Source organism: Lissotriton vulgaris, chromosome 11, assembly GCF_964263255.1.
Source record: "Lissotriton vulgaris chromosome 11, aLisVul1.2, whole genome shotgun sequence".
Taxonomy (NCBI): domain Eukaryota; kingdom Metazoa; phylum Chordata; class Amphibia; order Caudata; family Salamandridae; genus Lissotriton; species Lissotriton vulgaris.
Genome location: NC_141699.1, coordinates 733,160,592 through 733,177,847, shown reverse-complemented (window position 1 = coordinate 733,177,847; position 17,256 = coordinate 733,160,592). Strand labels below are relative to the sequence as shown.

The window sequence follows — 17,256 nt, the reverse complement described above, 5'->3', positions numbered from 1 at the left end:
AATGGCGTCTTGAGTGGACCAGGAGGGTCCGGGGTGCTTCTCTCAAAGATGGAAGCAAAGGCCAGTCTGGAGCAACCAGACCAGCAGCGTTGGTTGTCGGATGTCGTCAAGGAAGGGCACAAGCCAGCGGCTAGTGACCAGACAACGTGCTGAGCAGCGAGCGGAAGGGCCCCACGCAGATCGTGGAGATGCTGGGAGACTGCACTTCGGTGCTGGAGCTGCTCAGGGTCGGGGCTTCTCGGACCCCAGAGCACTCACCAGAGAATTACTCCGATGGTCGTGCTGATTAAGAAAGCGTGCAGGTTTTGATGATGGCCGGTCCCTCGAGGTCTCGTCGCACCCACAGATCTCAGCTGAGCTGACGACGTGGGTAGAGGTCAGAGGTGCCAGGGAAGCCGGTTCTCGTCGAGCTGGGCCGTCGGATCCTTGAGGAAGGACTTGCAGCAAACCGCAGAGTTCTTAGATGGTGCCCGCTGATGCAGGGTGACTACTCCCTAGTCACAAGGGAGAATATCTTGAGAAGAGTCTCGAAGTCCTTTCGTAGAAAGTATTCTTGATTCAAAGATGATCTAATTTGGAAGGGTCCCCGCTCCGGCCTTTATCCTAAAGAAAGGGGTGGGTACATGACTAGGTCCTGCCCTAAAGGTGGGACCAGGAAGGGGGGTAGTTACACCCCTCTCCCCTGCCGGACTTTCCCCAGGTCAGGGGCTGGCGCCCCTGGAACTGGTTCTGACCGGCAGATGCGTAGTGAGCACCGGGGTGCCACTCCGCAGTCACCTTCTCGCAAAGCCCTACCTACCCTGTCTGCGAACACCGCCCTTGACAGGAAACCCTTTGTCCAGGTTCTCCTCGCTGGAAGGACTCCCAGCAGCAGGAGGTCAGACTCGTGTCTGTGGTGGCAGCATCCATTTTGTGGAGCTGAGGCTTTAGTTAACTTTAACCGGGGTTCACAGTTACGTACATGTCGTGTCCCTCTAGAAGGGCGGAAGGCTAACCTCGTCGCCAGAATTGGTGAGGGGGCAGCATCCCGATTCGTATGACACCTTATTCGACATGTCTGGATAACGCTATACCGAAGTTACCGATATGATACGCGTTATCATGGAACAGCCATTGGGTCTTGGTTCCGCAAGCTGCAACCGGGCTCGGCTCGTGCCAGAGCCCAATTCACACGGGTCCATGCACTCTGCCTTCAGGATTGTCAAGGCCTGCCATAGGAGTGACTGATAGGAACCCGGGTGTCCATTGTGAGGTTAGATATAGGGATACTATACGTAAAGCAACGAGCGTGTACGCTACGTTGCCCCAGCTGTCGTGCAGCCAGTTGTGTCAGATTTAGATGGCCAGCCAGGGGTGGAATAATACATGCTTCAGCTCCTGGTAGGCCCTGGGTACACCGATGCCCTGAGTTACAGGGTCTGACAAGGTGGCCCAGTTCCAATTGGGTAATGCACCTAAGGTACACGCATCAATTTAGAGAGAGAACAGCTAGGCTGTGGGTCTGATTAGCAGGCCCACAGCCCGAGAAAGTCGTAAACCAGTGAAACAAAAGCAAAAAGTCCGGGTGATCATAGGATTGCAGACCCTACTCTCCTACAGCAGGCTCGGGGACGGTGAATCTTCTGGAGCGACCAACACTTCGAGGGGTAAGTTGGGATCTTGGAGGATAGGTAGGCACTCAGCAGTTGGGCACAGGGGGGCCGTGGGACACCGGGTGTAGGGGTGTCTTTTGAAGGCGGGAAATCTTACCGCCTGCTGGTCGCGGTCGGAGGGGTCCCTTGTCCTGAGGCTGCAGGCGTCGTCGGGGTTGTCGAGGAGGGTCCTTGGGCACTGGATTCCAGGTCAGAATCGCTGGGGCGACGTCCTCAGGGTCTTGATTCACTCCGGCACAGGCCAGGCTTGGCGGGTGCAGAGTGTGCAGGGTTTGCGGTTCCGGGCTGATGCCAGGGCTTGTTACTTGGTTTGAGCAGTACCACTGCTCATGGGAGACCCAGGTAGTCAGAGTCACAAGGCAGTCAGGTCCTCCGTGATTTTTGAGGTTGCTGACCACTGGAGATGCCCGGGTTTAACAGGAGCAGGTTCGAGGGTCCACAGGCCGGTAGGGCTGGGGCCAAATCAGTTAGTGTCTTCCTCTTTTTAGCAGCTGCACAGCAGGTCTTCGTGTTCCATGATCTTCTTTCTTGTTTCGTAATCTGGATCTGTTGAAAAAGGTTCAGGATGCCCCTAAAAACTTAATTTAGGGGCGTTACAGGCAGGGCAAGGACCAATGGGTCCCTGTCCTGGGGTGGGTACACCCCCTAGCCTGCTCCTCTCCTTTGGGAGAGGGGCAGGAGCCTAGCTGTGATAGGGCAGGCCTCCCCATTTTCAAGATGGTCGGAGCCCGGGGCCGTGCATCACCTCGCCTCTCCCGCCTGAGGGGTGGAGTTGGCACAGACTGGCACACCCCCCTTTCTGACGTAGGTTTTCCCGTCAGTCTTCCAGCCAGAGTTTGGGTCAGAACTGGTGGGGGCCAGTTGCTGAGTACAGCAAGTGGTCTGGAGAAGCTCACAAAGGCAGAATGCCTTTGAAGCTTCCCCTGCCCATCCTGGGGGAGGAGGCTTGGCACCTCGTCCCAGGATGTGCCTGGTTGCAGGCCCAGGAGAGCGGGAGCTCTCCACCCAGGGGTCCAGCAACATGATTGCTTTTTGGCAGCCTAGGCAGCCTCTCAGACAAGACGTAAATTGTAGGTTAGGTTTCAGGGGGCATCTCTAAGATTCCCTCTGTAGTGCATTTTACCATAATTATCACACACTGGCATCAGTGTGGGTTTAATGTGCTGAGAAGTTTGATATGAAACTACTCAGTGTTCAGTGTAGCCTTTATGGTGCTGTGGAGTTCGTAATGACAACCTCCCAGCACCATATACTCTTAATGGCATCACTGCACTTACAGTGCCCAGGAATTGCCCTGGGTACTGTAAAGGCACAGGGTTCAGGCACCTGTGCCCACACCACTGGCATAGGGCACCCAGCTAGACGGGTGGCTGATGTATGCCAGGGCAGTGGGTTTGTGGGCAGGGCACACAGGGATGTGTGCCATGTCGACTCTTTGCCTACTTCTGCACCTAGACACTCAGCCTGCACAGGCAGTGAGTGGGTGTCAAGGTACAGGGCCCCTAAGGGTGGCACAATAAGTGCTGCAGCCCTCAGGGGTCTTCTCTGGTCACAATACTCTGGGTACCTAGGGTACCATTTGGTAGGCGCAGACATGTGGCCAGTGATGTCAATTGGGTTTAGGCTTTAGTATAGTTTTTAGTGCAGGAACACAGGCCCTGGGTTCCTGATTGGCAGGGGCCCAGGGCACACCAAGGAAAAGTGCATCAGGTATCAGGCAAAAAGTGGGGGGGGTCCTGCAACAGAATCTCACTTTCTCACACACAATAGATCTCAAGGACGCCTACTTCCACATTCCCATACATCCTTCTCACAGGAAGTATCTAAGGTTTGTAGTGGATGGACAACACTACCAATTCAAAGTCCTTCAATTCGAAGTAACCACGTCACCCAGAGTGTTCACAAAGCGCTTGCAGTAGTAGCAGCACATCTCAGAAGACAACAGATCCATGTCTTCCCATATCTAGACGTCTGGCTAATAAAAGCCAAGTCACTCAATCAGTGTGTTGAACACACTCCTCAAATCATTCAAACATTGCACAACTTGGGGTTCACAATCAACTACACCAAGTCGCATCTCCAACCCTCTCATATACACCAATATCTGGGGGCCACAACAAACCCCTCCACAGCTCTAGCGTATCCCAGTCCAGCCAGGACAGCAAGCATACACACAAGTCAACACTCTCTCCCAGCCAGAGTGTTCATGCAGCTCATAGGCATGATGGCATCTTGCATTTTTATTACATCATATGCAAGACTTCAAATGCGTCCATTAAAGGAATGTCTAGCACATCAGTGGAATCATGCTCAAGGACAACTTACAGAACTGGTGTTGGTGGACAGCCGCACACATCGCTCTCTGCAGCGGTGGAACACCAAAAACGTATCCAAAGGGCGGCCGTTCCTCTAACCTGTTCCACAGATAGTACTTAAAACAGACGCATCACTCACAGGATGGGGAGCACATCTCCGTGGACATACAACTCTGGGCAGGTGGACCACTCAACAAAAAGTGTTCCACATCAATCACCTGGAGCTACTAGCAATATTCCTAGCACTATTCCTAGCACTAAAATCTTTCCAAGTACATGTACAAAACAAAGCTATCTTGATCCGGACGGACAACATGACAGCCATGTACTACATACAAAAACAAGGAGGCATACATTCTCTGCAGCTGTCCCAGCTTGCACAAAACATTTGGAGATGGGCCATCCCACAGAATGTATATCTACTGGCCGAAATCTTCCAGGAGTTCACAATCAGATTGCGTATCTGTTAAGTCGACAAACACAACAGATTCACAAATGGGAACTACATCCCCAAGTCCTTCTACCATTTTTCCAAATGTGGGGCCAACCAGACAGATCTGTTCTCCACATACGACAACCTTCGCCGCCAGGTTTCCTCACCCGTTGTCCAAGGGCAATGCGATATGGATGAACTGGTCAGGCAGATTTGCGTACGCTTTTCCCGCCACTCCCACTAATTCCACTAGTGGTACACAAGCTCTGACAACAGTCTCTCAAAATAATCTTAGTAGCTCCCACATGGGCACGCCAGCCATGGTTCACAACACTGCTGGAACTCTCACTACTTCCACACCAAAAACTACGCCTGTCCCCATCCCTGCTAACGCAGAATCATGGAGATCCAGGTCAGATGAATCTGGCGATCTGGCTCCTGAAGTCCAAGAGTTGGGGTATCTTAACCTACCAACGAACTGTATTAACATCATTCAAGAAGCCAGACTACCTACTACTAGAGCTTGCTATGCTGCAAAATAGAAAAGATTTGCCATTTACTGCACCAATAACCACATTGATCCACTGGATACCTCCATCCAGAATATCATTTGCTATCTACTGCACTTGCAAAGATGTAATCGATCATATTCATCCATACATTTACATCTAGCAGAACTTGCTGCTTACTTGCAAAACAGACAACATTTGTCACTATTTAGAGTGCCTGCATTTAAAACCTTTATGGAGGGCCTAAAAAGAATCATTCCTCCTAGGTTACTACCCTCTCCAGTATGGAACCTAAATATTGTTCTCACCAGGCTCATGGGACCCCCATTTGAACCTTTACACAAATGTGAACTGCAGTTCCTCACATGGAAAGTAGCTTTCCTTGTTGCCATTACTTCTCTTAGAAGAGTAAGTGAGATCCAGGCTTTAACCATACAAGAGCCATTCTTACAATTACATCGTAACAAGGTAGTTCTCAGAACAAACCCAAAATTCCTTCCTAAAGTTATCTCTCCATTTCATCTTAACCAATCAGTGGAGTTACCAGTGTTTTTTCAAAACCAACTCTGTAGCAGAAAGAGCTCTACATACCCTAGATGTCAAAAGAGCACTGCTTTATTACATTGACAGAACAAAACCGTTTTGCAAAACAAAACATTTGTTCGTAGCCTTCTCCCCACCGCATAAGGGTAATCCCATCTCCAAAGCTGGAATTGCAAGGTGGATAGTAAAATGTATCCAGATATGCTACCAAAAAGCTAAACGCACCTTAACAGTTCCCCCTAGAGCGCACTCTACACTCAAACTAGGGGCCTTTTTGGCATTCTTAGGGAACATTCCCCTAGAAGACATCTGTAAGGCAGCAACATGGTCTACAACTCACACCTTCACTAAAGACTACTGTGTGGATGAGCAACCAAACAGCAAGTTTCTGTGGGCCAAGCTGTTCTTAAAACTTTTTTTCAAACGACTGCAACAGATACAGGTGACCACCGCTAGGGGAGATAATGCTTTACAGTCTATGCTAAGAGTGAGATCTGCAGCTCATATGCCTCGAACGGAAAAATGCTACTTACCAGTATGCATCTGTTCTTGGCATGTAGAGCTGCAGACTCTCACACGCCCACCCACCTCCCCGGGACCTGTATCTGTTCCAGTTCCATCTTATTTAGATATACACACATGGACATCTTTTCTGTTACTACTAACTCCATCATTTCCCATCATGGCAAAAAACAATCTAAGGAAGGAGTCTATGCACATGCACACTATCGTCCAAGTGAGGAGTCACCTATCTCGTGACTACCAAGACTTCTTACAAGACAACAACAATGTGCAAGCAGTTGGCGATCTAATGCTAAGTTTGAGAATCCGCAGCTCTACATGGCAAGAACAGATGCATACTGGTAAGTAGCATTTTCCTTATCGTAGGTGTGGATGAGTCTCAGTCGGATAAAGAAGCCCCCTGAGACTTGAGACAATGATTAAATTTTACCCTTGGGAATCTGTATTTCAGACTGGAAAACATGCAGCAACCTCACCAGGCTAGAGGCCAGAGCACTAGAAGGTATGCCGTGGCTACCAAGTGCCAACACATGTGATCTTTGATTTTACCAGTCTGTGGTTGCTTGTTAGAGGTCAATCCTGAAAACAGCTGGTATATTTGCCGCTGACTAAACTAGTAGTTCTCTTTTCACAAAGTCAGATCCAGGAGCGTTTAGAAATGGTTTGCAGATTTTTGGCACCACGTATAATGTGCCAAGCATTATGTATCCATGCCTGTTGGATTAACTGCTAAAGTGTAATCTGTTTATGCAGTGCTAACACCTCACGGACTGTGTCATGCAAATAATATTCCTGTTGGACTTCACTGTTCATTTTATAAAGTAATCTCAAAATGCCACTGTGCTCAGATTTTTTGAAGGTGGGTAACAACCTTGTGAAAGAAGTGGCAACTCATGAGTATTCTGGCATTTCAGAATACTATTCCTTTTTTTCTCAGTTGTATCAATTTGACAGTGAGGAAAGTCATTAAATCATTGGAAATGATCACATCTTTTAGTCATTTAAGGTTGCATGCACATCTGTACTTAAGGAGATTAAATGTTATCAAGTCAAATGTCACAGTGTCCAGGGAACTGGGGAAATATATTGGTCGTATCCTTCAAGGTGATAATGCTAACTAAGTGGTGGAATAAACAGAAGGTCTTTCTGTGCAGACACTTTGCAGAACCAGTCACAAAATGTGACCATTATAATAGACGACTGTTCACAAACAGGTTGGGGAGTGAGACAAGCTCACTTGGGAACAGTAAACATCAGGTTTTTGGTCATACTCTGAATAGCATCTAAATGTGCTGGAAATAAACACCCTTCAACTAGCTGTAAAAGGCCTCCCAAGCACAGGTCAGGAGTGTGGTGGTACAAATATTCACAGATGGTACCATAGCAGTGTTCTACCTAAATAAAATGCAATGGCAAAGTCTTGTCCACTCTCATAGTTGTCTGAGAAATATGGCTCTGTGCTGTACAGGCCAGGTGTCCGCTTGCCTGCCAAAGAAACTAAATGCCCATGCAGACTCACTGAGCAGTCAGCGGGGACTCAACCACCGGTACCAGTGTCAACTCTGCATATCATATTCCTCAGTGAGGGCATACTTCAGTAGACTGAATTATGCTCCTCTCTCCAAGTTCTCCAAGAAGTGGAAAAGACTCCAGTTTCTGTAGAGCATTGCTGAAATGGGAGATATTTTCTTTCACGTGCACTTTTACAAGGAGGGGTGTACTGTATGTAAAAAAACAAAACGATTTTCCCTTTCTGTGATTTCTGTCTTTGACTGTAGTTGTTACAGTTTAAAAATTGTGGTTTTAACCTGCCTGTGATTGGATATTTTATCGCCTGTTTTGTGTTTTAAACTTGTGTTTTTTCCTTCCCATGATTGCTTCCATTTAATGTGTTGAATTGTGGGATTTGCAGTCCGAACTCTGTAGTTTTTCCCTCTCATTGCTGATGACTTTCAGTGTTCCCTCCAAAATTTCTCCTTTGCTCTGTGCTAAGACCTGTATGTTAAAGCAGTGCACCCCCAGCCACCATTTTGTGTTCACAAGCCAGTGAAACCAGCCCCCCCCCCCGCAAACAGGGATATTCTACATCAGAGGGTGCTTCTGTGAGCTGTTTAAACTGTGTTTACTAGGGACTGTGCACTTCGTTTTTTGGTCAGTAGAGGTAGTAAAGTTTTATTCAAACAGTATTGTTCGATTTCAAGTTAGTGGGGCCTTTACCTGCAGAAGTCCAAAGTGGGGATTGAGCCTGTCTGTCTCCTAGGAGATTCTGAACAGGAAAACCAGCTTCCAACTCCCTGGCCAGCAAACTTTGTCTGAGGTCGCTGGGACCTTATATGGTCTGGTATTGTTTGGTACATGTGTACACTGATTGGTGGTTGTATCTTATGTTTTTATTGGATTAGGGTTAGTGTCCTCATTGGTTGGGTATTTGAGTGTTCTAATTGGTTTCTGGGTCTGTGATTCAATCAATGTAGGGTTGGGACTAGGGCTAGGGTTTCTATTGGAAGTAGGGACTAGGGTTTCCTATGTTGGTTTTTGGGACTAGGGCTAGGGTTAGACTTTTAATTGGAAGTAGCGATTAGGGCTTCTGGTGTGATTGGTTGCTGGACTGGTTGTGGGACTAAGAGTAGGGTTAGACTTTCTATTGGAAGTAGGGACAAGTGCTTCCTGTGCCATTGGTTGGTTGGATTTGGGTGGGACTACTGGTAGGGCTAGGGCCTCTATTGTACGTAGAGATTAGGGTTTTTGAACTGATTGGGTGCTTGGACTAGTGCTAAGATTGGCTGTAAGGTCCTGGTCTCCTATTGGCTCTAGATTTTTAGGGCTAGTGTTGTGATTGGATAGTGTTAGGGCTAGGGTTCCCATTGGCTGACGGAGTCATCTGATTACTAGGGCTATAAAAGGCCATGCCTAGGGCGTCTCAGCCCGGGCGTCGAGGCTAAGGGTGGAGAGGACAAGGGCAGTTGCCTGTTTGAGCCTGTTAAGGGCGGAGAGGACAAGGGCAGTTGCCTGTTTGAGCCTGTTAAGGGCGGAGAGGACAAGGGCAGTTGCCTGTTTGAGCCTGTTAAGGGCGGAGAGGACAAGGGCAGTTGCCTGTTTGAGCCTGTTAAGGCGGAGAGGACAAGGGCAGTTGCCTGTTTTCGCCTGTTAAGGCGGAGAGGACAAAGGCAGTTGCCTGTTTGAGCCTGTTCGAGACTGACCAGGGCCAGGGCCAGGGCCAGAAATGCTGCCCAATATACATACCTCCATTATGCATCTATATACTTTCAATGTACTTAAGATCTATATATTTATCACTTCCTTCTAATTTAGGATTTCCAATACACTTCCCTATTTCTCAGCCTATACTTAGCTCAATATATCCTTTACATCCACTCTCTTTTAACCCCAAACCACTACTATGATCTCCAAAATAACCCTTTCCAGACTCTCCTACTCTACCCCTCCTTGCATCATCTTACACCTCTTTAACTATACTGATCCCCCAAAACAAACCTTTCTAAACTCTGCCCTACCCCTCCCCAACCCTTTCCAATCCAAATAACTGACTAACATTTCCGCCACAAAAATTACTTTCATGTTTCACCATACTAATTCAACACTAATCCTGATGGGTTCCAGAGAAGCGTGCTACTTGTGCTTCAAAACCCCATCAGGGGTAGCAAGCGCTATATAAATACAAACCTCTGTCCCTTCACTATCCCGCCACCTACCCTTCTATACCCAAATAACTGAATAACATATCCACTACTCAAATTACTTCATATTTTACTATACTAATTTTCAACACTAATCCTTTGAGTTCTGGAGTGCCGTGCTACTCGCCAGTAAAGCGCTTCAACATCCATCAGGGGTAACAAGTGCAAACCTTTCTTCCCCTTTAATCCCTCCACTATCCTTCTCACTCCAAATAACTGACTAATATCCACCAGTGAAATTACTTTCATATTTCACCATATTAATTCACCGCTAATCCTTTATGGGCTTCCCCAATAGCATGTTTCAACACCCCATCAGGGGTAACAAGCGCTATATAAATACAAACCTTTTTTCCTCCTCTATCCTTCTGCTATCATTCCAAATCCAAATAACTGACTAACCTATCCATCACTTAAAATGTACTTGCATGTTTCACTATACTAATTCAACCCTAATCCTCTAAGGGTCCCGGAGTAGCGTGCTACCTACGAAAAAGCGTTCCGACGCCTTGTCAGGGGTAGTAAGCGCTATATAAATGCAATTACAATACGATACAATAATTGCTTCGAAAAAGTCTGGGTAGGATGAAACATCTGCTAGTTTAACTATGTTTAAGAAAACTATTACAGCAAAATTCGGAAATTTAAAGAATATGTGAACACATTTAAATAATGATGAGCTAAAACCCATAAAAAAAATACAACAACCTTCGGTGTTACTTTCTCCGCAGGTGTTAGAGAGGCCACTGTCAAAGTATACAATGTCAATACATTGCTCAGAGCTTTCTGTCATGTAATTCTGTAGCAGAAAACAGATTAAAGGTAAAGCTAGAGCACAGTCGACTAGCAAAAAAACTGTTTACTTTGTTCTATTGGAAAGTGGTGTTAGTTGACATGTTCATCATTTACAATTTTTTGAGCAGCAAGAAGCAGCTGTAGCACAGACCTTTTGAAACATTGGTTTACTACAACTTGCATTTTATGTCCATATCTCCAAGTGGAAAAATGTTTTACAGTCAATGCCCAGCATACCAATATAGGAGTTTGATTTTGAAAAATGAAATGATTGCATCCTGTAACAAACGTTTTGCGGCTTGAAACCATTCGAGAGGCAAATTACATAAAACCTCGTCTCTGAAGATGAATAGCACACAAATTAAAATGTTTACATTTTTTCTCACACAAAGCCTTCAGGACAAATAGAATCTAAAGAGGATTACATTGTGTAAAGCACTGTAGACTTACAACAACTATCATCATGGGCCATTTTCTGGGTCCAACCTTTAGGTAGCAGAATAATGCACAGCACGATCATCTAGAACAGCCTGAGTTTGCAAAACTATTATTACACATGTTTTTCTTTCCATACATGATATGGAGTTAGAAGGAGAAGGTCTGAAATAATCATTACATTTTAAGAAGCCATTTGTTTTCCTGTGGTACCTTAAGTTTTAAAGGGCTCAAGAGACTCCCATAGCTACATTATATTCTGACTTTGTTGCTATAAGTTTTGTATTTTTTTTCTATACTCTGAATGGTTGTTTAACCACCTTTGCGTCTGTAGGAAGAAGCTCTTAGGCGTCAGAGAGAACTAGAAATTGCACTAACACGCCAGCAGGAAGAAGAGCGGCTTCAACGGGAGGAGTCATTTAAACAGTTGGAGGAGAAGAGGAGGAAAGAGGAGGAAGAGCAGAGGCGACAGGAAGAGCTGCTTCAGCAACGGGTATGACCGAGTTATATTAGTGTGATCCTCTACTATGTGTTCGAACCAGCGTTGCTACTTGTGGACAACAGCGGTTATGATTAACTGTCAACATAGGTAGAGACTGAAAGATGCTTTTTGTGTCTTCCTGAAGAATGAGACAAGTGCCTCATTTTGACCTTTTCAATCCTGGTACTCTGAATCTAATCCATGTGTGAGTTACATGAATATCATAACAGTATTAATGTGGCTCTGACTTGGCTCTCTCTGTCAGGGACTGTCCGGGACTATGTGGGGAACACAGTCAGGGACTTGGACAAGGACTGGGAACTGGGTAGAAGACGTACACAGAAAGGAGGAGTACAGTGCTGCCCAGGATCATACAGGGAGTCAGAGGAGAAAAAGGATCCAAAGGGTAAGCCTGTGCAAGTGAACAAGATGGGTAAGACTCAGAAAGGAGGGGCACTCACAAGGCATTTAAGCATTCAGACTAACTACACCCAGGACGGACGTGCAAGACATATATATAATACAACATTAACAATAAAGGGGGGTGTGGGGTAAAGCACTCAGGAGCTCCACATGGTAAGACTGAAGATCAGTACGTTTCTTACCTGCATTTGCTGTTACAGATGCAGACTGCAAATACCCACATGTAGGATATGCATGCAAAGGCAGGGTCTGTGGTGCTTATACCTATAGTGATGTTATAAATATAACTCAAAGACAAAACTCACAGTGAACAAGAAACACCACCTAGGTAGTCAGCTGAGCCCACGGATCCTGGCAATCAAACAGGAACGCGCAAGGCAGTAACAGCAAAGGGGTAGAACTAAACACAAGCACAATAGACAAGGAGCTAGCAAGGAGGAGTGCTTAACAGGAAAGGAAGGAAATGACCGGGCACATTTGGCAGAAAGCAGGTAATAAACATACAAGGTAACAGAAGTAAGACAGCAGAATAGAAAGGCAGCAAACTAGAACTGGAACCAAGGAAATGGGAAGCAAGGAAGGGACTGGAAACGGATATACAGAAGGGGAGGCTACAAGGGTATACTAGAATAGTGCAGGTTAAGAAATCAAGAAAACAAAGTAGCATAGAAGGCAGTGCTGGGGCAGGAACAAGAAGTGAGCTAAGGCTCAGGAGTCAAGGCAGCACTGCCGACAGTGCTGGTTCAGGAAAAGGGAACTACCAAAGCTTCAGGAGTCAAGGCAGCACTGCAGGCAGTGCTAGTTCAGGAACAGGGAAAGTACTAGAGCTCAGGAGTCATGGTAGCACTGCAGGCAATACTGGTTCAAGGAAACGGGACATAGAAAGGCTCATGAAACAATGACTCAAGAGAGCACTGCAAGCAGTGCAAATCAGGAACAAGAAATAGCTAAGCCCAGGAACAAAGAATAACTATAGCTCAGGAACTCGGGAATCAAGGTAGTTCTGCAGGCAGTGCTAATTCAGGTACAGGGAATAGCTATAGCTCAGGAACTCGGGAAACAAGGTAGCACTGCAAGCAGTGCTAATTCAGGAGAAGGGAAAACTGCTGCAGTTCAGGAACAAGGAATACTAAGGCTATGGGGTCAGGGTAGCACTGCAGGCAGTGCTAATTCAGGAACAGGGAAAACAGCAGCAGGTCAGGAACAAGGCATAATTGAAGCTCAGGAAACACTGGAAACAAGAATAGCAAAAGCTCAGGGAACTCTGTAAACAAGGATTGGTCTCACCGTTAACAGCTACAATGACCAACCTTTGCCTGAACGGAGCTGGGGCTTAAAAGAGCTCCCAGTAATCACATGCAGCTGGTGTGAGCAGGTTAGCAGCAGCCAGCCACAGGTGAACTGAATTCCTCCACCCATCCTTGGCCTGCAGGGGTGGAGACAAAGCAGTGAGCAGGGAATTCTGGGTAATGGAGTTTCAGGCATGAGTAGGCTGGCTTTAACTCTAAGCAGGCTGGCTTTCACAAAACCTGGCATGGATTGGGAATGTATGTCCATTCCCAAATAGTGTCCAAATGGCTTGAAGTCAAGATATGCATGCAGGGGAGTGTCAGGGAGCATATTCGAACCCTGGAGAGTCCCACGGTTCAGTCCCCTGGTGGTGGACACGAGAACACAGAGAACACAGGGAGCGAATCGTGGCACCCTCCTTACTGGCTCTCTCCCAACTTTTTGCCTAGTTTGAAAAAAAAAAACTTGTCTCTCCTCCCTATTTTCCTTCACCGTACAACTTTTCTCTGACCAGGTCTGTTTCTTTTTTCTTTTCTCGAAATCCACCAACTCCTAGTTTCTCAGCTCTCCTTATGATTGTCTCCCGTCACCCTTCGTAGTTGTTTTCCTCCAGCCTCTGTTTTTCTTTCTCAACTTCCCCAGAAGCTTTGTGCTCATCATAACCCTCTTTGCTCTCTCATTTATAATAATCGCAGTTGATGTATCACTGTAGATAATGTGAATCAAACTCATAAAACATACTGAGATTGCCTTTAGTTTCCCGAAAGCAATTTTCTTTTGGATCTAGTCAGTAGCTTTGCACAATCCTCAAAATCACAAAATTTTTTAACTTGTAAATCCATAAAAAAGCTTTTTATATTGGATTTTCTCATGCTCTAAGTCAGGTTGTGCAATACCCAAAGAAAAAAAAACTGAAGTTACACGGCTATCAATACCCAGCAATATTACACACAAAAATATCAGCGACAATAAAAAGAAAAGAATTGTTTAAATATAAAAGGAAGACCGGTATAGCAGTACAGCCCACAGCAATCCAAAAGTAGTAATATCTTAAACATGTAGGGGAGCTGTGAGAAGCTGGGCTTCTGTTGCTGTAACCTCCCCCCCCCCCCCACCCCCACCCCCACCCCCACCCCCACACACACTTTTTGCCAGACTACTGGTGCCCTTTTGACTTGATGTGCCCTGGGTCCCTGTCAGTCAAGTTCCCAGGGCCTGTGTTCTTTCCCCAAAACTAACCCAAACCCAAATGGCATCTCTGGACACAGCTCAGCCCCTGGTAAATGGTACCACAGGTACCCAGGGCATTGTAACCGGGGAAGACCTCTAAGGGCTGCAGCACTTATTATGCCACTCTTAGAGGCCCTGTAACTTTACACACACACACACTGCCTTTGCAGGCTGCGTGTCTTGGTGCAGAACAAAGTGAAGAGTCGTCATGGCACTCATCCCTGTGTGCCATGCCTACAACCCACTGCCCCAGCATAGATCAGTCACCCCTCTAGCTGGATTCTCTATACCAGTGGTGAGGGTACAGGTGCATGAGCCTGGTACCCCTACAGTGTCTTAAGTCCATCCTTAGACATTGTAAGGGCAGTGCTGCCATTAAGAGTATATGGTGCTGGGAGTTTGTCATTACGAACTCCACAGCACCATAATGGCTACACTGAAAACTGAGAAGTTTGGTATCAAACTTTTCAGCACAATAAACCCACACTGATGCCAGTGTATGATTTAATGAAACATGCACACAGAGGGCATCTTAGATATGCCCCCTGAAAAACGACTTACCACTAGTGTTCAGGCTGAGTAGCTGCTTTCAGCTGCCACCAAAAGACATGTTTCAGGACCCCTAGGTCAAGAGCCTACTGCTCTCAGCGGCCTGAAACAATGCACATCCTGGGACAAGGTGCCAAGCCTCCAAGGATGGGCAGGGTCCACGAAGGGGAATCTTCAAAGGCTTGCAGCCTTTGTGAGCTTCCCCAGGCCACTTGCTGCTTTCAGCAACTGATCCCCACTAGTTCTGACCCCACTTTAGGCGGGAGAACCGGCGGGAAAAACAAGTGAGGAAGAGAGGTGTGCCCACCTCTGCCAACTCCATCCCTCAGGTGATGGAGGCGAGGTGAAGCACAACTCTCAGTCCCCGCCATCTTGCAGATGGGGGGCCCCAGCCAACCAGGGAAAGGCTTATGTCCCCCTCCCACAGGAGGGTGGCATAATAGGGGGTGTAACCACCCCAGGGAAGGGACCCATTTGTCCCAACCTTTTTACTTACCTGTATTGCCCATAAATCTAGTATTTAGGGGCCCCCCTGAACCTTGCTTCCTCAGACTAGAAGAAACTACAAGAAAAGAAGAAGGACCGAACAGCCATGCCGAAGCTAACAAGAGGCAGACGCCCCCAGCCCTACCGGCCTGTCTCCACCTCAAACCTGCTCCTGCGAAATCCCGGGGTGTCCTGCAGCCAGCAACCTCGAAAACCCCAGAGGACCTGCCTGCCTTCAACCACAAACACGGTGTCTCCTGTGAACACCGGATTTGTTCATCTGTAACCTCTGGCTCCGGCCGGACACCACAAAATCTGAACCATTTTGCACCCGCCGACCATAGCTCAAGCTCGAGTGGGCAAACACCACGAGGAGGTCTCCCCAGCGATCCTGACCCGAGAACTGGCGAACCCTGACCTGCCTCAAAACTCCAGCTGATGCCTGCAACTTAAGTCTGGAAGGTCCCCCCTCAACCGCGACCAGGAGCTGGTAAGAAGATCCGACCTTAAAAGGTACCCCTGTACCGGACACCCCATTGCCTTGGGTGGCCCAACTGATGGTGCCTAACCAACCCCCAACATCCCATCTTACTTCTCGAAGTGGTGGTCTCATCCAGAAGTCCTTCGTCCCCGTGCCTGCAGTGCCTTTGCAAACAGGAGGTTCCCCATTGCAAACAAGTGGGCTCCCAACGTCGAAACAGTACCCTGCAACCGGCCACCCTAGTGCTGCTGAAGGTGCACCATTGGTGCTACTTAGTTTCCCCATTTGCCCTGAGCTACAGTCCAGGAGCTTTGCTCCCACAACCAAGTGGCCTGCTCGTCAGCAGCCACCAACCGGAGGCCCCCTATTACCCTTTGGATAACATTGGGCCTCAGCACCCGGCCGCCATAGTGCAGCTAAGGGTGTAACGAGGGTGCATCCCTGACACTGGGGGACCCCTGAGTCTACCCCCATAACCTCAACTCCCACTTCCCAATACTTACCCTTAAAACAATAACACAATTTTCCTCCATAGGATAACATTGACTGTTTATCTTGGAAAAGTTTTTAAGTGTGAAGTTTGAAAACCTAAAGAAATTCTTTAAAATTGTCCTAACAAAAAACGATTTTACTTACCTGTTTACAGGAAATGTCCTAGTGTAGTATCCAGGTATATTACACTGTGTAAGAAAAGTAATCTCAAAAGTGAAATCTGAGAGAACCTGCATCTGCTGAGTGTTCTAGAGGGTGCTGATTGGCTTGGTTCCAAGATCTGAAAGTGGCACATAGTGATAGATTCCTTACCTTAGAATTATCCCCAGTCGTCAGACTGGATCCGGAAAGTTTTCGGCAGCAGTATCCCCTGCGCGTCAGTAGGTGGTGTTGTGCTGCTCTGCGTCCGGCGCTGCCATCCTTGTTGCCGAGATGACGTCGGCGGGCTCTAATTAGACGACGCCCACACACGCTGATGTCAGTTATTTATTTTTCCGCGTGAGCGAGCGCAGATTCGGGTACAGCAGGAACCCCCAGTCAATTTTTGACTGACTTTTTGAGGCTTTTTGTCTCAATTTTTTCATCGAGTCTTCGACTCCTAAGGTGCAGTTAGGATGCCCGGTTTTAAATCCTGTGAGGACTGTCACTGTATGATGTCGGTGACAGACCCACACCGAGTGTGTCTTTTCTGCCTGGGGTGCGACCACGACCCCAAGTCGTGGCCCGACTGCCGGGCCATAGCGCTGAAAAGTTTGCAGCAGCTGTCCGGAAAGTTGCTGGAAGCCCGGCAGTCGGCTCCGTGGCATTCGAGGTCCTGAGGGAAGTCGAGGGACCATGTACGGAGTCATCACCATTGGTCTTCAGGATTAAAGTTTTCGCACTCAGGTCAGTTAAGTCGAAGCACAAGAAGTCGAAGAAACAA

General features: G+C 47.3%; 1 protein-coding gene across 1 annotated transcript in view; it reads left to right on the top strand.

Moving 5' to 3' along the window:
* GIGYF2 (GRB10 interacting GYF protein 2) overlaps positions 1-17,256 on the top strand; it is a 1,722,773-nt gene that overhangs the window by 1,542,038 nt on the left and 163,479 nt on the right. The window contains exon 21 of the mRNA XM_086942529.1: positions 11,237-11,395. Within this exon, the coding sequence (XP_086798655.1) occupies positions 11,237-11,395 (159 nt within the window). The remainder of the gene's footprint in view (positions 1-11,236; positions 11,396-17,256) is intronic.